General features: G+C 37.6%; 1 protein-coding gene across 1 annotated transcript; it reads right to left on the bottom strand.

Annotated features, from left to right (window-relative positions):
* Positions 1–787: 787 nt before the first annotated feature.
* On the bottom strand, positions 788–27,819 carry LOC130469799 (uncharacterized). Its single transcript, XM_056839282.1, has 3 exons — positions 27,648–27,819; positions 25,445–27,453; positions 788–1,234 (listed from the first exon to the last, which is right to left on the bottom strand). The coding sequence occupies exons 1-3, from the start codon at positions 27,817–27,819 to the stop codon at positions 788–790; spliced, it is 2,628 nt and encodes an 875-aa protein (XP_056695260.1).

Here is a 27,819-nt window from a genome sequence, read left to right as displayed (position 1 = left end):
ACATAGAAGCCTTGTATGATTTTCTAACAAATTAAACCAGTTTGGGAAGTCTGACACGTATTCAAGTATCTCCAAATCCAAATCATAACTTCTGGCTATGAAAATCATGATTTTGATTCCACAAAAGTTGAACCGAAGAATGAGGCTGGAATACACGACATACAACTGTAGTTTCTAAACAAACCTAGAACACGAGACAAAAACTAAAACACTCAGATAATTAATTAACAACAACCATCAACTGTACTAAAACTAAACTACAAATCCTGATTAGTCCTACATGATAAACCAGTAATCCAAAGCAAATGTGAAGCTGTTGCCCTATATCTCAAGCCTTAAACAACATCGACAGATGAACTAGTAATACATATGTGAGTGAAAAAAATAAATAACTAAACTACTGAACTAGATGAACCTGCTGCCCCTATATCTCAAGCCTTAAACAAGACCGACATCATTAATTTCCAAGAGCATGTCAAGCAATCGAGTAGAAGCAAGAATGCTCACTCAACATGTTGCCCAAACATCAAAAGAATCACTGGATAATGATTATGCCATCTCAACAGAAAAACCAGCTAACATATTTCTAAGCAGCTCAACAGAAACCAGAGGCAAATTGATTCAAAAATAACCCCAAACCTTCCCAACTTCTATAAAATAACACTAAATCAAGTAGAAACCAACGACCGGGCTGTTTAAAATTTCAAAAAATAAAGGCAGTAGGTAAAGAAAAATGAAAAAAGCATAATTTTAGCACTTATCATTGTGTCCTCCCATTATTTACTCCTTAAACCTTGATAACACTTGGCCAATCCCAATTAATATTCAACTTGCGACTACACAAACCGATCTGTTGACCATACTTCAATCTCCATTTGCCGGGTGGACGCAAAAGGCTGTCAAACTGAAGGAACATGGGCCCGGTCTTTCCTAGCCCTTTTGTCGGACCCTTAGCTTTTCCTGATCCCCTTCCCCTACCCTTGCCTTTCATGCTAACTGACTCCTCTGTAGGATGATTAGCATCAACTCCGAGAAGGGCGGCAGCATCAGCCATCTCCTCAAACTGATCAAGTCGACGCAAATACTCGTCATTAGCTATATCTTCTGGTTCACCTTGGTCGTTCTCGTTCAAGCCATCATAGTCCTCATCTTTTTCTAGCATATCTTCATCACATTCATCCCGAGCCATAGTTCTGAAAAATTTGAATCTTTCAACTTTAGAACAAGAGCGGAACTAGTACAAACAAACAGAATACATAGAACAATACATTATTGGAAAAAAAAAATAGGTACTTCAAATAAAAAATCAATCAACTAAAAACACGAGAAATATGTCTACGCAGTACCTAAATAATTATCAAGGTTCATCAACAGTTATGCATTTTGTATATGTTAGGTTATGATATATAAAAATGAATATAAATCATGCGGAAAAACCATTAAGCCAGGAATCCAAATTAATTGTAACATAACAATTAGCATAATTTAGGACACATACACTTTGTAGCGTGCCCTCCCTAGCTGCGCCCGAAGCGAACAAGAACAAGTCTTTTGGACTTCAAATGTCGTTCCTCCATAGAAATTCCACAGCACGCTCGGATCCACCTTAGATTTAATTAACTAGAATTGCACCTAAGGTACTATGTGATTTTTCGGTTTATTCAGCAAATTAATGACTGAGTTTTATGCCTAAAACTTGTATGAATACATGAAAAACTCGTTGAATTCCTCGATATAAATTGTGAACTATGATCACCTATTTATAGGGTATGGAAATCGGATATTCGAATCCTACTAGGAAACAAATTAACTAATCTAAATTTGACTCAAATTCAATTAATTAATTATCTAGTAGATTTAGGAAATCAATATAAACGAATCCTAATCGATCAAGGCTTTGTACACAAACACAAACACAAATGCACGCACAGCAACCCACAAGGGGCGCCATGCGCGCGCGCGCTGAGGTCTGGCCCAGCAACTGCTCGCAGTCCACTAGGGGCGCGCCTGCTGGCCTTGCTCGCGCTTTGGCTGGGCTTCGCTTGCTTGGTCGCGCGGGCTGCGCCTATGCCTTTGTTAGTGCGCGCGGGCTTCGCTAGGCGTTGGGCCTAGCTTCGTGCGAGGCCTTGCATCTAGCAAGCTCGTTCGATGTTTATTTCGTACGTCGCGCTTCCGATTAATTTTCCGATTTCGGAATTCATTTCCGATACGAACAATATTTAATATTTCCGATTCGGGAATAAATTTCCGTTTCGAACAAATATTTAATATTTCCATTTCCGGAATTATTTTTTGATTCCGAAAATATTTTCGATTCCGGCAATATTTCCATTCCCGATAATATTTTCCGATACGTACCAGGTTTCCGTTTCCGGCAACATCCACGACTTGGATAATATTTATATTTTCGTTACGATCCATATTTTGGTTTCCAGCAATATCATCGTTTCCGGAGTATTCATAATTTGCCTTTGACGATCTCAGCTCCCACTGGAACCAAGATCCGTCGATTCCGAATATCCATAGATGGAGTATTTAATACCATTAAATACTTGATCCGTTTACGTACTATTTGTGTGACCCTACGGGTTCAGTCAAGAGTAAGCTGTGGATTAATATCATTAATTCCACTTGAACTGAAGCGGCCTCTAGCTAGGCATTCAGTTCACTTGATCTTACTGAATTATTAACTTGTATAATTAACACTGAACCGCATTTATTAGACTTACCATTAAATGCATACTTGGACCAAGGGAATTATTTCCTTCAGTCTCCCACTTGTCCTTAGGGACAAGTGTACATTTCCTAATTCCTTTCTCGCTCGATGCTTGCTCTTGAACATAAGGTAAGAGTTGTCATCCTTATTATGTCCAGAGGTGTTTCTCGGTTTCAGAGTTCAACTGATCAAATAAACAGATAATCATAGCCTATGATTCATCTGAGCACGGCCATGCATTTTACAGTTTCTAGCTCTCCGAGTGGCCTTGTACAACTTTTAGCATCTCATCCCGATTTATGGGAGGACAATCTCAATCTTGCGATCTTGAGATTAGACTTCGTTTGATAGGTGATTACCCGAGCGTTTCCTTTATAGCCTCCTTTTACGGTGTGACGGTTGACAACGTCAAAGTAAGCAGTTCTCAAAGAAGTAATCTCAAATCACTCAGGTATTGAGGATTAGTGTCTAATAATTTTAATGAAATTTACTTATGAAAATTTTTCATCTCTTACAGTAAAGTTTCATAGGTCTGTCCGATACTAGTCTTCCCAAAGTAAGTATCTATGCAAATGATTACCACATTGCCATGTCCACATAGTTCAAGAAACAGAACTACCAGTCATCTTGCATTCTAGTCGTCTAGCGTTTTCTATGCGTCCATATTTATAGAAAACTCCAACCAGGGACCATTTTCAAATTTTGACATTCAAGTTCACTTGATAGACATTTCTTAGTCACAGGACTGGTCCTGACAGTCTATCTTGAATATCTCGTAAAATTGAAGGGACTCATCATTTAATACTAAACCAAGATTAAATGGAATATGAATACATTTTATATATGATAAATGTTCAACCCCAATGTTTTACAACCATGGTCCTCAAACCCATCTTTAAAGCAATTCATGGAATTCAAAACTATGCTTGATTTCCAGTGCCACAATGTGAGTGTTCTTTCTCACCTGTTGCATACGTTTAGTTTATCATGCTTTGCCAATCTTAATATCCCTTTCATCGAATGTCATTCGAGATAGGATGATAAGATCTTTAGAGTTTGTTTATTTTGTGATCTAGTCTTTCTTACTTCAATAGTGGTTCTACGCATTTTGCAATGAAGAACCATCATGTCAGCAGTCATGTAATCTAGCCAAGTTCAGCGAAGAACTCTTTAACATAAACAACCCTGTTTTATGCTTCTTAGGCAGTAGTTACTTTTATTTCAACTGTTTAGGTTGGTAGTGATGCTTTGTTTGGATTTACTTATCCAAGCAGTTCATAGATATGTGGAAGACTTTCCATCTGTATCTCAGAACATAGAAATTAGTATTTAATTTCCCACGCAACAACTCATGGTCTCCAATCCATGTTGCCATTTCAAAACACGATGCTCTGTAGCTCGCCCTTGCCAATGGTTAACTGCAAAAGAATCATGCTTGATCCTTTGCCAGTGTTTATGCGTGTAGCATCAATATTTAGCATATCTTTATTTCCTTGAATCAAGAACTATTCTTATGTACCTTTTCAAGTAACATAAGTTTTTCTTGATCTCAATCTAGTTGATCTTTACTTTAGATCAATAGAGATTGGTATATGTTCGTCATGCCTAAAGTCATACGATACGTTTTTGGCGATCCTTATATTATATCACACATGATAAATTCTTTTGTAGAATAATTCCCAATTGAATTCTATTCATGTAACTTTGGCTCATTCAATTTCAGTAGATACTGAATCTAGCTAAATTCTTTGACATATAATATAGGTTTAAGAATCTCATCTAGATCCTTTGATGTTTAACTTAGTATATGCTTATAAATGCCATTACTTAATCCAAAACAATATTTTAAGATTTTTGTAAATAGATCTTAATATCCAGTATGTACTAAGTTTCGCCTTGGTCCATCATAGTTGAATAATTTCAAATCTAAGTCATTAGCATTTGAATGTTATTTCACAATAGAGAGATATGTGTGTGATACACATAGGACCAATTAAGTTTTATGTACTCCCACTAAGCTTCTTATATATCTATAAGAATCATGTACATTTTATTAAACTAAAATACTTATTAGCTTCACTAAAATACAGTTCTAATTCCAATTTCTTTCTTAAATCTGTACTTAGATTTCATAAGCTAGCTTTCCTTTTCAAGCATTTATTTGGATCCACAAATCCTATGACATGTCATGTACATAGTTTACTCCAACATTTTATTGAGGAATACGTTTTGTCATCCAATTGCCATATGTACTAACTAGTATTTTATGCACGCGATGCGTGCGTGAAGTTTAGAATGCATGTAAACCAACATTAATAAATCAATATTTATGATCGTAGAATGACTATCTCTATATTTAAATTTCAGCTTTTAAGTACAATAAAGATTATAATTTTCGTTTTAAGCAAGTTTAGAAAGTGGGCCCATTTTATTGACTGAGCCCAGTTTCTTAAAGCCCGTTTAATTCATAAGGCTTGAAGGGCCTATTTCCTTTTGTTCATAATCTTCCTATCTCTTATTTCTCTCTCCTCATACCGCCGTTGATGGCATCCAACCCTATTTCCTTTTGTTTCTTTCTCCTTTCTCTCTCCTCATTTTGGTGATCTCCTTCTTTTCTCTCAAACTATGGCGAAACTCTCCATCTCACCTCTCGTTTCGCCGCACTTTCCATCTCATATCTCCTCACCGCACTTTCCATCTCAGAAATGGAGATGATCCCTCCTTTGTCTCACCTCATTTCCAACTACTTTGAAGAAGATCTGAGCAAAAATGGCGATAACACTCATGCATATTTCAGATCTGTTCAACAAATGGTGAGCGCATAGGTATATCTCTTCGTCTTTTTATTTCTTGTGAATTCTAATGATTTTTTTTGCTTTATTTCCTTCTAAATTTCCAGATCTTGTTGTTTTGATACTGATTTATCGTATTTCTGTTGTTTTTGTTTAAGACCTAATTATTTTTGGAATTTTTAGTTTGCATGTCGTGAAATTATACGGATTGGAGAGGAAGAAGCAAAGGCGGATGGCGAGGCGGGGCGAGGCGTTGTGCGAGGCGAGGCGGGCGAGGCGGGCGAGGCGCTGTGCGAGGCGAGGATGTGAGTAAGTTCAGGTACTTTCTTAGAAGTTGCGAGGCTGTATTGGTCTGAAAAAATGCATGTTAATGCATACTCAATAAACCTAATTGAATCTCACCATAAAAGAAACCTAATCGAAAGTTAGAAAGGTGTTGGAAAACTATAACTCCTCACTGTATGTTTTGTGACTGAGAAAAGGAGGAAATTCATGCATAACTTTGATGTTATTGATAGCATTGTATTTGATGCACTGTAGTGTACTGTTTCGTGAAATTGTACTGTGTTGTGAAATTCTGTTGTTTCAGAGTTGAACCGTGTGTGATGAATTTGTAAACATGTTTTTTTCTTGATATTTAATGATGGTTTAATGATTTGCGAGGCGATAGGTACCATAATCTGATTTGCTTGATATTTAATGATGGTTTAATGATTTCGTTTTATATGTCTTTTATTTTCGAAATTTCACAATCTGAAATTTATTTTTTTGTTTGAAATTGGGTTATTCGATTTATTAGGGTTTCATGTTTGAAATTTAACCCAATGTGAGGATATTAGGTTATTGTTTTGTTTTGGGTTCTCGGTCATTGAGGTAGTTGGGTTTCATTAGGGATTCATTTATAATTCGGGATTCAAGTAATTAAAGTAATTAAAATAAAATAAGAGTCGATTTAATTAATTAAATTAGGAGTCGATTTATCAGCATGAATTCATATCTGAAATAATTAATTAAATTAGTTTCAAAGCATAGCTATTACTATTATTTTTGTTTGATTGGCACATACCGTATGTTGTTCGTTATTTGATCTCGTTATGAACTTTTAACCCAACTTCAAATCTGCATAAAAACCAATTCAAGTCCATTATTTTCTGATTCATAATTGTAATGACACAAATTCGTAATTCTCCCAAAAAATATTTCATAAAAAATATAAGAGATTATTTAATTAAAAGCATGAATTAAAATTTGAAATAATTTATAATCTTCAATTTCATATTGCAGATTCAATTTGAAATAATTTATATTTTTCAGATTTGCAGATTTTAATCTGCAATTAAAATTTGAAAGAATTTTTAATAGTAGCATGAAAGTTAATTGAAACTCATAAAAGCATGAAAACTTACATACCTTGTATTTTCAAATCTGCAAAATAAATTAACGAAATTCTAATGACAGAAATATTATAAACAGAAACATAAGAGATTCATAAATCTCTCAAAAACCCTATAAACCTTAAAAAAATATAAGAGATTATTTAATTAAAAGCGTGAATTAAAATTTGAAATAATTAATTTAAATTCATAAAAGAGTGAAAGTTATATACCTTGTACTTTGAAATCTGCAATAAGAGATTAAACAAACATGAATTAAAATGTGTATTATTTTCTAAAAAACATGATTTTAACATACAAAAAAAAATATATATATATAAGAGATTGTTTAATTCAAAGCATGGATTAAAATGTGAAATAATTAATTGAAATTCATAAAAGCATGAAAATTACATACCTTGTATTTTCAAATCTGCAAAATAGATTAAAGAAATTATATAAGTTAGACCGATTTAATTTACATAGCAACAATCTTTAAAAAGCAAATTTGTTTATGCATACAAATTCACGAATCATTATTAATTTAGTTTAATTTCTGTTATGCATACTATATTCCATGTATTTTATGCATATTACAATTTTAATGGCCTTATCCTTGTTGGTTATGCATTAATATTCACGAATCTATACTAAAGGTGTTATTATTTTTATTGTTTCTTGCAAGGATTCGTGAAAAGTATACTTACTTGTACGGGAAAGACTTCAAGAACGATGATATGGTTCTTCTGAGAATCAAACGTTGCAAATGATTCTCTTCTTCTTCTTCTTCTTCTTCTTCTTCTGAGAATCAGTGCTGTAAAACGTTGTTTTCCGGTTCTTGTTTTTGGAGAATCTTGTTTTTGGAGTTTTTTTTTTGAATAAGCTGTAATAATGTGTAATAATTTCTTTCCTAATGTTTATTTGATTTCCTGATTTAAGTAATCAATCAGCCCTAATTTAAGTAGTGCATTCAATTGTTCAACCTTATGGGCCCTGGTAAATGATTCTAGGCGTTTTATTAAGCCAGTCAAATAACCTTTTACTGGCACACAAACATCAGGAGGGTATTTCTGTAAAATTAATGGTGGACACGAAAAGTTAATTTACAAAAACAACCTCAGGAGCTGGCTTATAGAATAGAGATATGCAATCATTGCTTGATTTATAGACTTGAGCATTTATGATTATGCATGAGGTTTCAACACAATCCATGCCATGAATTTGCTTGTAACCTTTAGCAACTAATCTAGCTTTGTGTAACAATTTCATGTTTGATGGTATTTATCCTTAAAACAAACTTGCAACCAATAGGTGTGAAACTATTCTTGCAAATCAACAAAATTTCAATTTTGTCATCAAAATATTGGTTATGTTTTATGGCCTTTAACCATCTTAAATGTTTGAGTCTATATATGGCCTCTAACCTTTTTAGGGAATCTGGGTTTCGTCATAGCTTTCTTACAAGTCACAAACTCATTAATCTACATGATAATAGTTTGACAGCAAGTTATAGGTTTCTTCACTATCTAATAGAAGAATCTCATAATTTCATTGACCTGAACTCTATGTTTCTTCACTATCTAATAGAAGAATCTCATAGTTTCAGTGACTTGAACTCTATGCCTACTTGGGTATAGAACATCAAACAATAGAATATCAATAGCCATTTGAAAGTCCTTTGAATATTCTGTTCTCCTTGAAGCACTTGTAAAGTCTTCTAAGAGATGTCTATTCTTTAAAGCCACGTAAAGAATAAGTGTTCGGATTTTCTAAAGCACTTCGAAAAGCCTCGATCCGGAATGTCCTTTTATGTTTGTTGTTCGCCTTGAAGACTTTCGAGGTCTATTTTCTCCCACTTGTCATTTTGGAAACGAATCTCCAAAGGACATTATTTCCAGCAAACAAACATTATGTTCTCAAAAATTCGTGGTAGAAACAATACCCTTGTGTTCATTTGAATAAATCACAATGAAATATATATCCATACTTGGGCCTTAGTTCATCGAATAACAAACACTAAGCTCCCACTGAGTTTAGCAACTCTTTAGATATATATATTATTGAAAAGATATTATGAAATTACTTTTCAATAGTTTTGACGAATTTGGTTTAGTTTGGTGGTAGTTGAGCATTTTGTTTAGAAATTATAGGAAAAATCTTTATGATTCATCATTGATCGAATCAAGTAATAATTGACTTCGATTATCCCAACTTAGATATTCCATATCTTATGGAGCTAGATCGTGAAATTACAACACACAATCATTGATGATCATTTTTTACTTAAGTAATCATCAACATGAACTAACCTAGATCTTTATGATTTCTTGCCAAGTGGATTTTATACTTCTGAATCTTTGAACTAGCCAAACAGATTCAAATTTATATCACATTGAGTAAATAAACCTATATTCAGTCCAATAAAGTCATAAAATCTTTCTTTAGCTTTGAACTCTATTGTCTAGGTGTCCTAACAATAGTTCATATCATTCGTTACTTTCAACATGTATGACTATCTCGTCTTGAATGATCTAGAAATCAATCAACTTTCAAAAGTCCATCAAAATAGATCTTTTGAATGTTAACTTGTTGATAAGGTCTAAGTAACAATGCTAAAGGTTTGTGGAACTCAAATCAAGAGATTGATTTGAACCTAGTAAAGTTCTTATTGTTTAAAGATTTGTTTGTTTTAATCAAGCATATTGACTAAACCCGTAGATGACCATTTCATTCAAATAAACAAACAAACATTGTTTTTGTTTTTCTTGAATGTGAGTCTTTCTGTGTTTGAAGCAGAAACTTAGGTATGCTGATTATGGAACAAAATAGCCATTAAGTTCTAGCTTTGAAAGGACTTAAAAACAAACTAGATGACCCTACAACTAATGTAGCATTTCCATGCTTCATTTCCCACTTGTAGGCCATTATTGTAGCCTAGCTTCCATTGTTTGAGTTATTACCGAAGTAAGAACCTAAAGCGGTATATGATACCAACGAAGTTTGATTGCTAGGTCACTTCTCTTTAAACGTAAACTTATAGGTAGAAACGGAATCGTAAACTCCTTTCATTTGTTCCTTGTTTTCCTATTTCTTGTACCCTTTCTTATAGTCTTAAGAATTGACTTCTTAGTGTTGACTTTTATACTTTGTTATACATGTCCAATGTCATTCCAACAAGGTCATGACCATTTAATTTATGTTGAATATTTTGCTTCAACTAGATGATCTTACCAGAAGCTTCTAAAGTTCTCTAAGCATCGATCTATTCGAATGTCCAGGGACTAGACTCATTCAAGAATTAAATGGACAAAGATTTTACGTTGTTAACCATTGGTAAAACCGAGCGTTTAAACCCAATGCTTTATGATCTCAAAACTACATTGTAATTTGAATTCAGAAGCACCAATCGGTTTGCCATTCGAGTTTGATACTCGATAACAACCATAAAAGTCGCTATAAGAAACGTACATTTAAATTGCTCATTTTCTCTTATTTCCTTGAATCGTTCTTAGATTCATTACCAATCGAGGAAATTTACTGTTACCTTTCTAAAAGGATTTACTGCAGTATAAGATGTTTAATTATAAACAATAATTAAAACATACATTGAAGCATGCAAAGTCTAAACATTTATCATGAGTAATAACTTGAAAATAAAAGCAATCATGCAATTTGAACAAGTCATTGGCATTTTATTCGAATTTATTGTTCCGGCAGGTGTGAATAAAATGATTCCAAGACCCTTAAATTATTGAAGAATTAAGCACATTATGTATTTAGACTCAATTCTTAAATATTTTAGGTAAGCAAAGCCTTTGCTAATAGTCTAGAAACTACTCTTGGTTCATAGGTACGTCTAAGAACTTATTAGGTAAACCTATTTCATTTGCCACGACATAAAAGGACTCCTTACTTATATCGTTGAGTTTCACCAAAACTAACATGTACTCACAATTATTTGTGTACCTTACCCCTTTAGAATCAATAAGTAACACCTCGCTATGGCGGAAAACTATTACTAAGATTAATCTAACGGTTAGGAAAAATTGATATTTTGGCATGGAACCTTTTAACTCAATTATTAAAGTTTGGAACTTAAGGCTCTTACTATGTTGATTAGATTTTAAGTGAACTAAAATCCTTAATCATGCAACATAATCAAGCCATAATCTCATGCATATTTAAGACATATTTAAAGCAATAAATAACTTAAAACATGCATAACATATAAATGTGATCTAGTATGGCCCGACTTCATCTTGAAGCTTCAACTTCAAAGTCCGCCTTGAAAATGGATTGGAAACACCGTCTTGAATTTCACCATGGGAGGCACCATTTTCTTCAAATAGGATAAGCTATAATTTAAACTAATTACTAATATTTGATGGTACGCAGATCATATTTAATTAAAACTTTGGTGCATTAGACCATTTTTACATTCAAATTAATGGTACGCAGACCATATTTACTATCCTATTTGGGCCATACTAGTCACTTTCAATAACCTGCAAAACAGTACATATACAATATATACCATTCACCCATTCATTATCATGAATGGCCCACATACCTGGTTAGTAGAACATATTATGCATGACATAAACATTTGCAGCAATTAATCAAGGCCTCCAATAATCTACCAATTATTCAGTCCTTATTAATTCTAATCAAGTTGTTTTAACCTTAAGCAATGTAGACCTAATCAAGAGTTTATGACTAAAAAGATCCCACTTAAACCAATAAATTTACATGCTTTACTAATTTTAAACATAAATTATATTTCCTAGTCTAACCGGAAACATACAAATTTAATTAAAATTTAAAGCTCATATTAATCATTAATTGAATCCTTTAATTTATTTTCAGTTGAATTAAATAAATAAATTTAAATTTATTCAAGGTTTTAATTTTAGTAAAATAATTAGTATAAATTAAAATTTATAATAATTAGATTATTCAAAATTAAATTCCGAGAAAACAATTTAAATTACGAATTTTAAAGTTAATTAAAATCATTTCCGAACTGAAAATTTAAAATTAAATTCAAAGCGCATCAATCGTAAAACAACGAGGCAGTTGGGCTTGCGCCCAAGCCCCATCAAGTCACGAGGCAGCAGCGCCCCAACGATTTATCGCACAGCAATGCACGAGGAGGCCACACGCATCGCACCCAGCACAGGCCACGCTGCGCGCAACCCGCATTGTTCAACACGTCTGGTCTGCTCGCTGGGGGAGGCAGCACGCTCTGTGGCGCAGCATCCATCGCTGCCCACACGCGTCTGCTCGCTCGGCTTGTGCCTTGCCCCATCGCGCTGCACACACGCCCAGGCATCACTGCCTTGCGCGCGCGCCACTTCTTGTTGCTCGCTGCATTCGTACCGCATGGGCGACGAGCTCCCTTGCTCGTTGTCGCATGCCCGCTGTGAGGGGGTCGAAAAAGCACGAGGCTGATGTGTGACCTCGTCCCTCGTGGGTGTGACGATTTTTTTTATTCAATCAAGTGTAATTGGATTTCCTGTGAGTTTACACCCAATTGACTAGTAATATAGGAGTCGCCATTCAGTTTTTAACAACAATGAGAAAAACTGACAAAACCCGGTTATCGTGACATAAAGGGAGTGCAATTATGTTTGACCACGACGGCCGTAGGTTCCCTTGTGATCCCTGGTGTGGGGATCTCTTAACATACACCTGCAAGGTAGAGATTGAGGGTTCGGGGGATTGTAACTACCGAGAGGAGTACTTCGCTCGTCAATAACTCCAGAGGCAGGATATCCTTACTAGCTCAGCATAAATAATTGAAGGGACATGCGTTAACTATTAAACTAATCTGAGTTGATTTTAGCAATATGCAACATATAATACTAGATCGATCGTGATTATCTGATTTAAATAGTATTAAGGGACCTAGCATGATAATCAAATTTCCCAAAAATATTATATTTGTTAGGCGTGATAGAACAATCAGATTTGGTTAGTTTAACAGTTCATAAAAAGGGCGAGGAAAGCAATTAAATGATCGAAAAGGGACACATTACGACGCACCCTTGAGAGGTGCGTCACGGTTCTCAGAAAACTAACCACTTTGACTTTGCTATTTCTCCTTTTTATTTAACGAATCTCAAATTATGGGACAGGATACGTTCTGTTCGATTTATGGATCGATTGCGACAGAACGCGTGAACAATTTCGCAGCGTGAGGCTTAGGCTAAGGGGTGGAGTCAATACTCAGAATATGAATTGTGTGTTGTGTGTTCTTTTCACGTCGAATTTGGGGCTGTATTTATAGGGGAGAGTTCGTGGAAAGATAGAATTGCAGAGTTCTAATCCACAAAGAATTAGGAAAAAACATGTACCCAGGTATTTTCAGCGCCCAGCTCTGGGCGTCAAAGATTTCGGCGCGCAGCACTGGGCGTTGAAAATAGGACCCATGCAATTTCAGCGCCCAGGGCTGGGCGTTGAAATTGATGTTTGGGTTTTCTTAGTCAGATTCGGATTCCTGAAATCCGTAGTGTTTGAGACTTGATCGAGTCTTTTAGTGCGTATCAATTTCATGACGGAATGCGTCTGGGCCCGTACGAACTCTAGGCTCGTTAGGATTTTAATTAATACGTAACTCTTATTTCCGAATCATATTAGGAATAGGATTTTTGCAGTTTTCTATCTCATTTGGGATTTATGTTGGAGTGCAACACCTAATTCTGACAGGTTTCTATCTTTTATGACTTGCCACTTTTAGAAGCTACCCTTTACGACAGTTACTATTTTTAGCAGGTTTTCATAAATAGCAGGTTTCGGGTGAAATGAAAAGGGGAATTGAGATTCGTTTATTTTATAGGAGATGCGTTGTCAAGTGGAGATTTATGCTTTCATCATCGAACCTTTCCCTTTCGGGAATGGGGACAAAAGTAGGTGTCTACAGTTAGCCCCCACTTTGACTGAGTCTCGGGATGAGACGATGGTCAAAGTATTAGACGGAGTGCGTCACACAAGCCATGGTGTATGTGACCTGTTTTGCGAGGGTCTCCCGAGCCCCCGAGTGATAACATTTGACTTAAGGGTCATCACTTGAAATGTCGACATATCCCTCACGTGTCATTGGGATTGTATAGAATACTCCCTCACTTTGTCATTGGAAGTATCTAAAGAGGCGTAGAAACTCCCTCACTTTGTCATTGGGAGTAGCTACAAATGTTTTCGAAATCAAAGCTATAAAGTGTAATTGGGCCTGGCCAAGCCCAACCACGAGGTAAAAATGTTTTTCAAGATTCTCATTTTTAGGGCTAGCTAAACGAGAAAAACCCCCTTGTTTTTATGGGACGTAAAACGAAGGAAAATCCAGCACATCGCTCTTTTTTGGAAAAAACGGAAAACCAATCCTTTTATTTTTTGGAAAAGGGAAAACCATCCTTTGATTTTTGGAAAAGGGAAACCAGGAAAAAGTTATCGCTGCAGCGACTAAGGACCTGCGCGGTTAGTGGCGCAGACCCCGCCCGCTAAAGGTGGGCGAGCCTGTCCGCTAAGGGTGGACACCCCGTCCGATAGAAGTGGACGAATCTGTTTTTGAAATTTGAAAATAAGGACCTACGCGGTTTGTGACGTAGACCCCGCCGGCTGAAGATGGCGAACCTGTCCGCTAAGGGTGGACACCCCGTCCGATAGAAGTGGACGAATCTATTTTAAAATTTGTTTGTGCTTTTTGAAAATAAGGACCTACGCGGTTTGTGACGTAGACCCCGCCGGCTGAAGATGGCGAGCCTATTTTAAATTTGAAGACTTTATTTTTCGAAAACTGAGGACCTGCGCGGCTAGTGACGCAGACCCCGCCCGCTGAAGGTGGGCGAGCCCTGTCCGCTAAGGGTGGACGCCCTGCTCGCTGGAGGTGAGCGAACCTGAATTCGTCCTTTTTGATTTGGGATTCGCGTGGTTCGTGGCGCGATCTTGCCCGATTGAGGTGGGCAAGTCCCTATTTCTTTTGTTCATAGTGATTTTTTTTGAGAATTTCTTTTTGTTCATTCTTGTAAGAGAGAATTCTTTCGAGGGATGCTCGGATTTAGTTGCAACCTGCATGTGGGTTGACAACGTGCTTAGGCGGACCATTGTCTTGTGGTCATCTTCCTTCGTGGTTTTGAGCTAGTCCTTACGGCTCAATTTTGCCACTACCTGGGTCCTTGATTGGGGGACCATGTATAAGTATCAACGACGACCTTTGTCTTGAGGTCGTAAACCGGTTCTTTTTCTTTTGAGATTATCCAAACACGGGACTTTGTACAGCGTAGTCTGGGAATATTGTTTTAACTTTGCATACCTTTTTTGAGATATATTTTTTCTTTCGAGCCACCAAGCACTCGTGGTTGACGGTCATTTCTTTGTCAAAGGGGTTCCTTGGGGATACGCAATTTGTGATGTCCTTGATCATGTTTGGGATTGTACTCGTAAGTGCGAGCGATCTTTGTAGTGGTGTGCTACTCTTGACAAAGTCGTGAGGTGCTACTTTCAGTAAGGAAATCGTTAATTTTCGAGTCGAATGGATGCGGCAGGGCCCACTAGAAGTTAGGGCCTCTCTTTTTTTTTGAGCCTGGGTTCATTTTCGGCGCCCAGGCCTGGGCGTTGAAAGTGTTGTTTGGGCTGGTCTTTTGATGACGCAGTCGACCTCTTGTTCATTCGTTTATTTCACTTGGAAGTTCTATGTATTCTCGTTTCTTTTGTTTTTTTCTTTATTTTTAGAACGTGATGATTTTCTTGAGAAGTCGTAGCCGATTGGTGGACTACGGTGCTTGTTGCTTTGGGGCGATTATTTTAAGGAACTGTTTCTCTTTAAGGCGTACAGCTATTGCAACAGTTGGGCGAGTCTATGTGGCCCGAGGAACATACCTTGAGGCGTAAGACTTTGATCGCTCTTGTATATATTTTTTTTCTTTTGAACGCGTTCGTGAATGTTCGATACTTAGAATGATGATATGTATGTGCGAACGACCGTTCATAGAATGGCCGTTGTGTGCGGTCCATTAATCAGTTTGCTTGAATTATTATTATTATTATTATTTTTTATTTTTTTTTTGAGCAATGACTGATTTTGAATAGTTTGCTTAGAAGCTTGATAGGGTTCAGGCCCATTCATGAAGTGGGCTCAAGCATCGTGCCCTTCTTGATCGTTACAACACTTGCTTCGAGTTTTTTTTATTTTGCTATGTTCGTTTCGTAGCTTGGAGCCCCCCAAGTATGCATGTTGGGATGCTTCCTTTTGGCGTACGATTTTTGTAGGTTCTTTCGAGACAGATGCCCTGGGGTTCCGCTCGTGCAGGTGCGAGCTATCCCTTTCGTGGTAGGTAATATTTTGCTACTTTCAATCCTTAATGTAGAAGTCGCGTGGCTTGCATTTTGAATTTGGGCGATAAGTAGTCTTTGCCTCTTTTACACGTGTTCTTGGTCGTGCCCGCATTAGCGCAATATGCCTTACTCTCCTTTTTTAGACTTGTACTGTGGGATGGTTAAACTTTATGGTGCGACGTAGGCTTGTGTGGCCTAACGGCGTGTCTTAGAACATTCCTCTAGGTGTTGGGATATCATTATTATTTTTTGCATTGGAGTACTTCATCACGCCTTGTTCAGGTGCTCGAACAAGTGTAGCACCTTCCGCGTGGGTTTGCACGGCTTATTACTTCGTTCGATGCGAGGATTCATAGGTGTTTCTTTCTTATTTTTATATCTGGGAAAAACGTGACTAGCAGAAAGATTAAGCGCCCAAGCTGGGGCGTTAAAGATATCGGCGCCCAGCTCTGGGCGTTGAAAATGATTTCTGGGCAGAACTATGACAGTATTTTTTTCTTTCGCTTTTGCTTTGGAACGATGTAGACTGTGTAACGGGCGCTTTATAGGGCGAGCATTATGTGCAGTGGTTTGATCAGAGTTTTGGTGAGTCGCGATTTTCAGTTACCCTTGTTAGTGGGGTGACTTTATATATTCTAAGTAGTGCTTTAGAATTTGGGAGGGGTTGTGGCCATTCTAAGGTTCGTTTTACACGATTAAAGCTTAGGATTGTGCCCCTATGACGTATGTATAGCATTAGCGTCGAGAATTTGTGGTAAAATCGTCATTTCGAGCACTTTTAGAGTGTTTTTCTCAAGCCCCCAATTATAGCTACGGGATTGGCTTGGTGCTATAATGCCTTGCATACGTTTTGATGCACTCATGGTGACACGGATCATGAATAGTTTGAACCAGACTCGTTTAGTGCGAGGTATGTTCGAGTAGTGATTTGTTACTTCTCTTGTAAATGTCGTATTGTGCGACATTGCCATGGTCAAGGTAGTCACATGTCGAATTGTGCCTTGGCCAAAAGCTAGGTGCCTTTCTTTACCCATAATCATATTTAGAAATCTCTTTGACTCACTTGCAACATCGAGATAAATGCATACTTAGCTTAAACCAACGACACTTTATTATGTTCGAAGAAGTCTTTGAAAATTATTTGGAATCCGAGTCCTACTGTGTACAATCCGTAGTGTCCTAAGTAAGTTTGACTTATAGAAGGGTTCGTACAGGATTACATGAGTGAATCAAATTACTGTTACGATTTTTGGAATGTTGTCTAAGGATTTGCTGGGAGCCAGGGTGCAGGCGTCAAGATTTACTTGTGCCCGTTTGGCATATGCTTTAGGCTTTTAGGGCCATCTTTTCCAGAATTGCGGGAATATAAACCGTTTTCAAATTGACTTAGATTTACTTGGTGTATGTCTGCACAAAAGGTCAAGGTATACTTAGTTCTTTCCCTAGCTCCTTCATTTCAATTTTTTGGCCCCCAGTTGCTATTATGTCTTCCCATTAATGATGCTTTTTAGAGTTCGATTTTAGATGCCCGTGTCATATGTCTGACTAGGGTGAGCCTTGGTTAAGTGCCAAGTCCTATTGACAATGTCTGATTTTTTTTCAAAGGGGATTCGCAAGCATTTGAATTACTATGAACGGGTGCCCTGAGTTCGAAGGAACGATGGGGTGATGCCGTAGAACAATTCTCTTTTTTTTTGCAAGCTTACTGCCTTTACTACTTGTTGGCGATCATGACTGTGTCTAGTGGTGAAAGAAGGTCTTTAAGCGAATGACTTATGTCTAGTGGTGAAAGAAAGTCTTTAAGTGAGTTAGTTCGCTTTAGGGAGGGTCAAGTCGAGTACTTTAGAGGTCATGAATGCTTGCGCTAGCCCCCATTCAATTGAGGCAAAGCGATCTTTTGAGTCTTGGCTAAGTGCCTAGGAGTGTGAGTGCTCCTTCTGGCAAGGGTACGTGCCCTTATTATTTTTCGATGTGTGCTCATTAATTTTGGCATCTTTATGACTTGGATTCTTCCTTTGACTTAATTTTTCTTTCGACTTGGGTTGCAAGTAATTAAATTTCAATAAGGGACTCTATTTCTTATTCTTGTTATTCTATAGGCTTTTAATATTTTTGCAAATTAGTTGGACCGAATCATGGATTGCCTACGTATCCGCCTTAAATAGATTTAATTTGGAATCAGGTCTTGCGTAGTTCTTAGCCAGAAAATGGTTTCTTAGAATGCCGAATTCGATAAGTATGTTCTGAGATGGAAACATATTATTTGAAACGGTAGAATAAGTGAAGTTTATTATTATTTTAATCTGCTGCCTAAAAATTTGTTTTATATATTTTTTTTGACTACATATATTTTTTAGTGGTACGTATATCTGAATACGTGCTGTACCCCTCCAAGTGTTCGTTATTTTTCCGTGCATGTGCGGATAAAATGACGAGCACTTCTGGACAAAATTTGGCAAGCAGAGAGATTCAGCGCCCAGGCTGGGGCGCTAAAGATTTCGGCGCCCAGCTGTGGGCGCTAAAAATTATTTCTGGGCGGATCTTTTTTTTGGTGCGCTAAATGCTCCTTTTTCTTTTTAGACTAACTTTAGAGGCGCTTTGCAAAGTTCCTTTTTTTTTTACTTTTTGTACTTTTCATTTGTTTTCCCTTTTTTTTTAACATCCGTGACTCAAGACGGTTTGGAAGATGGGTTGAATGAGATAGGGTATTGGTCAAGCATGAGGATTACATCAACCAAGGCCAATGAATAGCATGGGGACGGCTTAAGGGTATATCAAAAGGATGTAACCAAACAAGTTATATGGTCATTATTCTAATGGTGGCCGTGCGTGGTTTGCGGTTGATAACAAGTTCAAAACAAGAGTTGAGGTAATGGTTTCTTGGGTTATGGCAATGAGAACATGGATGGGTTAAATGAGCTGAACAGGGACCCCAGGGCGAAGGCGTCTAAGAGCATAAGGATTGGAAAGGGTAGACATCGTAGAATTTTATGATTTGGATTGGTTGACTCAATTCTTTTCCTTCGTTTACTTGGGTAAATTTCGTACTTTGGGAGGTACGGGCTAAGTATTTCATGGCTCGCTCTTTTCGCTCTCCTTTTCTCTTTCTATTTTTTCCTTTTTGCATGGGATTTCTCCCCAACATAAATCCTTCAAAATTTTATTTGGGCTAAAAGGTAGATGGTTGTGGTTTTTGAGTCACGAGGCGAGACTGAGTGAGCCTCGTTTGGTAGGCCTATAGTGGACCTTTAATTTTAGTAGGCCTAGGGTGGAACTTTAATTTTAGTAGGCCTAGGGTGGACCTTTTAAATTGTCTTACTTTGCAAGCGTATTTAGTCGTTTCTTAAAAGGTGCAAATAGCGTAGATTCAAAATGTTGTTTTTACCTTATTGAAATTTAACGAAAGAATTACATCGAAAATATTTTTGTTTCTTTTCAGACTCCCGTTTCTGGGTTTTAATTGGAAGTCGTGATTTAGACTCAAACTTTCATTAATCTTTGTGATTATAACCCGTGTATGAATACAAGGAGGTGGTCTAGACTTGAAATAATGACGTGGCGTAAGCCTATAATACTTGACCAAGCGACTCTCAGACTTAGGCTAATTGGACCATACCTTTCGTTGGTTGACACTTTAGATTTTAACCCTTGGGTGTTCATTTGTCATGCGCCATTTTGCTTAATGTTGGAAAGGTAGTTAGTTGGGGAGATCGAATTTTTATTTTTGCAAGACTAGAATCATTAGTGCGGCTTCTCTCTTAGTGTGTATTGCTTTACCCCAATGGTAGCCTTATGGTATGCCGATTTGGGTATTTTCATGGTTGGTCATGTTGCATTCATGGAAAATCTTTTAGTCCGTACTTAGTAGTATTTCAAGGAGCGAGTGACTCGAGAGGACTATGATAGTCGTGACCCAATGTGATTATAAGCCTTGGGGCCATTAATTTTTTTCTTTGCCAATGGTATTAACACCTTAGGTTCACTTTGGGGGTTGTGCGACTATGGGGGAATGATTTCCAGAATGTGACCGTTTCCATTTTGCAAATACTATAATATATTCTTTTTATTGGTGAGAGAGCATTGAGGCCGTGGATTCCTAGCAAGGGATGACAATTACATATGGGTGCTCATTGATTTAAATGTTAGGAAGGGAGACTCAATATGGTTTAACCTTTTAGCTTGCAGAACGACACCAAGTATTAGGACCGATTCTATGGATAAGGCAACTAAGACTTAGGATTTAGATTGTACTTCGGCATAACCTAGTCTAGACTCGGATTTTTTTTTTATTCGAACATTATTTTTCCTTAAAAACTTCATTTGAACATTATTTTTTATTACTTTGCCCATGTGACATTCAAGGTTATTTCAATTAGCATGTTCGGTTTTGGTGCCGAGCATTGTCGTCGTAGGAGGCCTAACAACGACACAAAGAGTTCTTTCATTTTATACAAGTCGCTTTTTAAAATCGAGTGCCTTTCATACGCCCTCGCAGCAAATTTTTTCAAAAAGTTTTTTTTTTTTGCTACGTATATTTTTTTTATGCGCGGACACCGAGGCTGCTGTGCCTGGCCAAAGGCCAGGCAGCAACTTCAGCGCCCAGCAATGGGCGTGAGAAATTTCGGCGCCCAGCCAGGGGCGTTGAAAATGCGTCCCTGGCTGGTTCTCATTTTCAGTTTTCGTCTACCTTTGTTTTTGCGACTTTAAATTTGCGTGCTTGCCTTATAACGTCCTTTACGCGTCGTGCGGCGTTTGTGGGATTCGTTACGGCCATCCCGAGCGTCGCTTATTTTTGTGGCGATCGTTCGGGCTTGCGGAACACGTATTTTGTTATAACTCTTAGGCCAATTGGTTCATGAATATTTGGGCAATTTTTAAGGTCGTTGGTTTTCTAGCATTATTTGTCTAGCATTATTCGTACGCACAATCATAACATAGTCACATAGTTCGCTACACATAACTACATTACAAACAAACATGGATTTGAAAATTAAATATGTCACGTAGTTTATGATAGGCTTCTATGGGTAGTATTTGCGCCTGGCTTGGTACCGCTTCTATCGTAGATCCAACACATGCCCCGGTCGAGGTAGTGTCTTCAACAGACGAATTTCGCTCAAGAGGCCAGCCCGCAAGTGCAAGCCAAGGGGGCATGCAGGCGAGAGGGACCTAATGAGCGAGCGATTGGGTTCGAGATAGGTGTACTACCTGCACAAGTACCGAGTGGGCAACATGCGCGGCGTATGCACCCCCCTATTGGCGAAAAAAGGTATCCTTAGTCCCAACTCCCGAGGGAGCCGAGATTCGTTATGCGGTTCTGCCCGTTCACATTAATATGCTGATTTTCAGGTCGTCCCAACTTGATGGTGAAATAAACGCGGGATAGGATCGTTTCACCCTTCGGCTATTTTGATTACCTACAAGCACGAGTATTTCCTTCACTTTCCCAAGTGGAGTCGCCACTGTGAGGGGGTCGAAAAAGCACGAGGCTGATGCGTGACCTCGTCCCTCGTGGGTGTGACGATTCTTTTTATTCAATCAAGTGTAATTGGATTTCCTGTGAGTTTACACCCAATTGACTAGTAATATAGGAGTCGCCATTCAGTTTTTAACAACAATGAGAAAAACTGACAAAACCCGGTTATCGTGACATAAAGGGAGTGCAATTATGTTTGACCACGGCGGCCGTAGGTTCCCTTGTGATACCTGGTGTGGGGATCTCTCAACATACACCTGCAAGGTAGAGATTGAGGGTTCGGGGGACTGTAACTACCGAGAGGAGTACTTCGCTCGTCGATAACTCCAGAGGCAGGATATCCTTACTAGCTCACCATAAATAATTGAAGGGACATGCGTTAACTATTAAACTAATCTGAGTTGATTTTAGCAATATGCAACATATAATACTAGATCGATCGTGATTATCTGATTTAAATAGTATTAAGGGACCTAGCATGATAATCCAATTTCCCAAAAATATTATATTTGTTAGGCGTGATAGAACAATCAGATTTGGTTAGTTTAACAGTTCATAAAAAGGGCGAGGAAAGAAATTAAATCATCGAAAAGGGACACATTACGACGCACCCTTGAGAGGTGCGTCACGGTTCTCAGAAAACTAACCACTTTGACTTTGCTATTTCTCCTTTTTATTTAACGAATCTCAAATTATGGGACAGGATACGTTCTGTTCGATTTATGGATCGATTGCGACAGAACGCGTGAACAATTTCGCAGCGTGAGGCTTAGGTTAAGGGGTGGAGTCAATACTCAGAATATGAATTTTGTGTTGTGTGTTCTTTTCACGTCGAATTTGGGGCTGTATTTATAGGGGAGAGTTCGTGGAAAGATAGAATTGCAGAGTTCTAATCCACAAAGAATTAGGAAAAAACACGTACCCAGGTATTTTCAGCGCCCAGCTCTGGGCGTCAAAGATTTCGGCGCCCAGCACTGGTCGTTGAAAATAGGACCCATGCAATTTCAGCGCCCAGGGCTGGGCGTTGAAATTGATGTTTGGGCTGTTTTCTTAGTCAGATTCGGATTCTTAAAATCAGTAGTGTTTGACACTTGATCGAGTCTTTTAGTGCGTATCAATTTCATGACGGAATGCGTCTGGGCCCGTTACGAACTCTAGGCTCGTTAGGATTTTAATTAATACGTAACTCTTATTTCCGAATCATATTAAGAATAGGATTCTTGCAGTTTTCTATCTCATTTAGGATTTATGTTGGAGTGCAACACCTAATTCTGACAGGTTTCTATCTTTTATGACTTGCCACTTTTAGAAGCTACCCTTTACGGCAGTTACTATTTTTAGCAGGTTTCCATAAATAGCAGGTTTCGGGTGAAATGAAAAGGGGAATTGAGATTCGTTTATTTTATAGGAGATGCGTTGTCAAGTGGAGATTTATGCTTTCATCATCGAACCTTTCCCTTTCGAGAATGGGGACAAAAGTAGGTGTCTACACCCGCACTATACAACACCCCTTAAGGGTAACACGTAGCGTCCTTTTCTTTGTGCGTGCAACATTCATGAGCGAATTACATAAAAATTAAAACATTTTAATTCAAATTTATTGACAAATTAATAAATCATATTAATTTCATAAATTTAGGGGGAAAAATTGAAAATTTATTAATCAATTAATTTCCGATTATCATGGATTCAAATCTAGGTCATAAAAAATCAAAATTTATCAAAACTTAACAATTTTTATGGTGGTTTTTAATCATGGATGCCTAATTAAATCGTCAATTAATTATGAAAATCAAATCAAATTCTAAATTATTCGAATTTCAACTAATTAATTACAATTACAAATTAGGTTGTACAATTAACAAGCTTAGGCATATAACTTTGTTAAACATATACAGTAGGTCAATCAAAAATTCAAGATTTAACAACAAGAGGCGCAAATATTTATTTTAACATCTTAAAATTACAAATTTTGCGTTCGAAAAACTAAAACCTCCTAAAAGTCATAGTTAGGCTTCGAATTTGGGAATTCTGGGTTTGGCCGAAAAACATCTTAAAATTTTAGAATGTCTTTTACATACAGAATTGACAAAAAAACTCACTCGATTTCGTTTAAGTAACGAAGAAACTGCCGAAAAACTGCGAACATACAATTAAATAATCGCAAATTTGCAATTAATTACAAAAATCAAAAACTTCGTACATTAATCACCCCTTTGATTCATTGCAAATTTATAAAATTTAACCATGTTAACTAATTATTATGGAATTAATTAGAGGCTCGTGATACCACTGTTAGGTTATGATACATATAAATGAATATAAATCATGCGGAAAAACCATTAAGCCAGGAATCCAAATTAGTTGCCACATAACAATTAGCATAATTTAGGACACATACACTTTGTAGAGTTCCCTCCCTAGCTGCGCCCGAACCGAACAAGAACAAGTCTTTAGGACTCCAAATGTCGTCCCTCCGTAGAAAGTCCACAGCACGCTCGGATCCGCCTTAGATTTAATTAACTAGAATTGCACCTAAGGTACTATGTGATTTTTCGGTTTTTTCAGCAAATTAATGACTGAGTTTTATGCCTAAAACTTGTATGAATACATGAAAAACTCGTTGAATTCCTCGATATAAGTTGTGAACTATGATCACCTATTTATAGGGTATGGAAATCGGATATTCGAATCCTACTAGGAAACAAATTAACTTATCTGAATTTGACTCAAATTCAATTAATTAATTATCTAGTAGATTTAGGAAATCAATCTAAATCAATCCTAATCGATCAAGGCTTCGTACACAAACACAAACATACACGCACGCACAGCATCCCACGAGGGGCGCCATGCGCGCGCACGCTGAGGCCTGGCCCAGCAACTGCTCGCAGCCCACTAGGGGCGCGCCTGCTGGCCTTGCTCGCGCTTTGGCTGGGCTTCGCTTGCTTGGTCGCGCGGGCTGCGCCTATGCCTTTGTTTGTGCGCGCGGGCTTCGCTAGGCGTTGGGCCTAGCTTCGTGCTGGCCTTGCGTCTAGCAAGCTCGTTCGATGTTTATTTCGTACGTCGCGCTTCCGTTTAATTTTCCGATTCCGGAATTCATTTCCGATACGAACAATATTTAATATTTCCGATCCCAGAATAAATTTCCGTTTCGAACAAATATTTAATATTTCCGTTTCCGGAATTATTTTTCGATTCTGATAATATTTCCGATTCTGAAAATATTTCCGTTTCCAGCAATCTTTCAGATTCCGGCAATATTTCCATTCCTGATAATATTTTCTGATACGTACCATGTTTCCGTTTTCGGCAACATCCACGACTTGGATAATATTTATATTTCCGTTACAATCCATATTTTCGTTTCCGGCAATATCATCGTTTCCGGAGTATTCATAATTTGCCTTTGACGATCTCAGCTCCCACTGGAACCAAGATCCGTCGATGCCGAATATCCATAGATGGAGTATTTAATACCATTAAGTACTTGATCCGTTTACGTACTATTTGTGTGACCCTACAGGTTAAGTCAAGAGTAAGCTGTGGATTAATATCATTAATTCCACTTGAACTGAAGCGGCCTCTAGCTAGGCATTCAGTTCACTTGATCTTACTGAATTATTAACTTGTATAATTAACACTAAACCGCATTTATTAGAATTACCATTAAATGCATACTTGGACCAAGGGCATTATTTCCTTCAGTATGATCTAAGCGCATATAATTGGTATCATTATCCGTTCCATCAAGCACATCGCTCTCTGAAATTGAGAACGGTGGTGAGTCATCAAACTGATCGTACTCTTCTTCATCATCGACATCACCAGCACCAAGAATATATCTCTTCCCTTTAACAACAACAGACCAATCATGATCGACATTGTCTCTTATGTAGAAAACTTGCTTTGCTTGGGATGCAAATGTGAATGGCTCTGAAGTGTCGCGCAACCGTGTCATATTGACTATAGTCATATTATTGTCATCAAGCTTAATACCACGTCGATTATTCTCTGCCCACTTGCATTGAAAAAGCGGTATCTTTATTTTCTCACTATAATAAAGCTCCCATATTTCCTGAATAACCCCATAATACGGATTTGTTGCATCAAAAAGATTCTTATCTTTAGCACTTGCATCATCTCTAGAAGATTCAACCATTGTAACACCACTATTTTGCGTAGACCTTGACTTTTTGTCTTCACGTAGAGTATCGAAGGTATATCCATTGATGTCATATCCTTCATATGAGTGCAAAGTATCTTGTGGATCATATGCTAGCCATTTTATCGTATTGGAGATTTTGTGGCCTTTAACATCTAACTCATCAATGACTTTATCATGAAACCAATCAGTAAAAGTGCGATTATATTCCAACACCAAAGAACGTTCGGCTTTAGTCGGATTTCGAGCTCTTAACTCCTGCATATGCTTTTCCAAGTACGGACTAACCTCTGTGAGTTGGTGTAGTACAAATAAGTGTGCTTGCATATGTTTCTCCAATGGAACATTGATATCTTTAGCACCAATTGTGCCTTTGCCTTCAAGTCTACCCTCATGTCGGGATTTAGGAAGTCCGATTGGTTCATCTCTAGACATATATTCAGAAATAAACGCACCAATCTCCGCCGACATAGTTCCTTGAATCATACTAGCTTCAGGTCGTGCGGGATTCCTCACCTTTCTCTGCATGCACCCTATATGCCTTTCAAAAGGATAAGTCCATCTCATGAACACTGGACCCCAAAGCTTGATTTCTCGAACAAGATGGACAACTAAATGAACCATTATGTCGTAAAACGAAGGCGGAAAATACGTCTCAAACTGGCACAGTGTTACAACTACATTAGCTTGTAGTTTGTCTAATTCCTCTGGATCAAGTACCTTATTGCATATTGTATTGAAAAACAAACAAAGTCTCGTGATGACATTTCTTACATGCTTAGGAAAAATCCCACGAATTGCAATGGGCAAGAATACTTGCATCATGACATGACAATCATGGGACTTCATCGCATGTAATTTCAATTTGGTCATACACACAAGCTTTCTTATATTCGATGAGTAACCCTTAGGAAGTTTAATTTCATAAAGACACTCCATAAATATTCTTTTTTCAGCTTCAGACAATGTGTAGCAAGCAGGGGGTAAATAATAAGACTTACCTTTCCCCTTTCTGGCCTTTTCCTTAAGCTTTGGCCACAAATGAGGTCGAATCTTCAGGTGTTGCATGTCTCTCCGCACCTTAATGCCATCCTTAGATTTCTTATCCATGTTCAACAATGTACCCAAAATGGCCTCACACACATTTTTTTCTATGTGCATTACATCGAGACAATGTCTAAATGACAGATGCTTCCAATATTCCAGTTTCCAAAAGGCAGACTCCTTCTTCCAAATTCCATCTTCTTTATTTTTCCCAGATTTTCCAAAATCCGTCTCTATGCCTTTAACACGGTTGTAAACCTCTCTTCCAGATGATGGTCTACGAAATCTACGTTCTTCCACTTGGCCATCAAATAGAGTTTTCTTCTTTCGATAAGGATGAAACCTATTTAGCCACTTTCGATGAACTGGATACACATGTTTTCTAGAATTTGGCAACCAGGTTGATTCCATATCATCTTCACAAACTGGGCATAGCTTTTTTCCCTTTACCTTATACACTGACAAGTTACCATAAGCCGGGTAGTCATTGATGGTACAAAATAACAATGCACGCAACGTGAAAATCTCATCACCGTACGCATCAAAAACAGAAATACCTTCATCCCACATTTTTTTTCAAATCATCAATGAGCGGAGCAAGGTATACATCAATATCGTTTCCTGGTTATTTCGACCCTTGTATAAGTAGGGATAAAATAATATTCTTTGACTTCATGCACAACCAAGGAGGCAAATTATAAATTACTAACAAAACAGGCCATGTGCTATATATGTTGACTGCTTAGACTACCAAATGGGTTCATTCCGTCTGTAGAAAGCGCAAGCCTAAGATTCCTATCTTCTTTGCCGAATTCTGGAAATTCTTCATTAATATCTTTCCGTTGAAGAGAATCTGCCGGATGTCTAAGCAACCCATCTTTCTTCCTCTTATCTACATGCCACCTCAAATTCTTTGCCTCCAT

This window comes from Spinacia oleracea, chromosome 3, assembly GCF_020520425.1.
Source record: "Spinacia oleracea cultivar Varoflay chromosome 3, BTI_SOV_V1, whole genome shotgun sequence".
NCBI classification, from domain to species: Eukaryota; Viridiplantae; Streptophyta; class Magnoliopsida; order Caryophyllales; family Amaranthaceae; genus Spinacia; species Spinacia oleracea.
The sequence above is the reverse complement of the archived record's forward strand: the minus strand, read 5'-3'. Positions and strand labels throughout refer to the sequence as shown.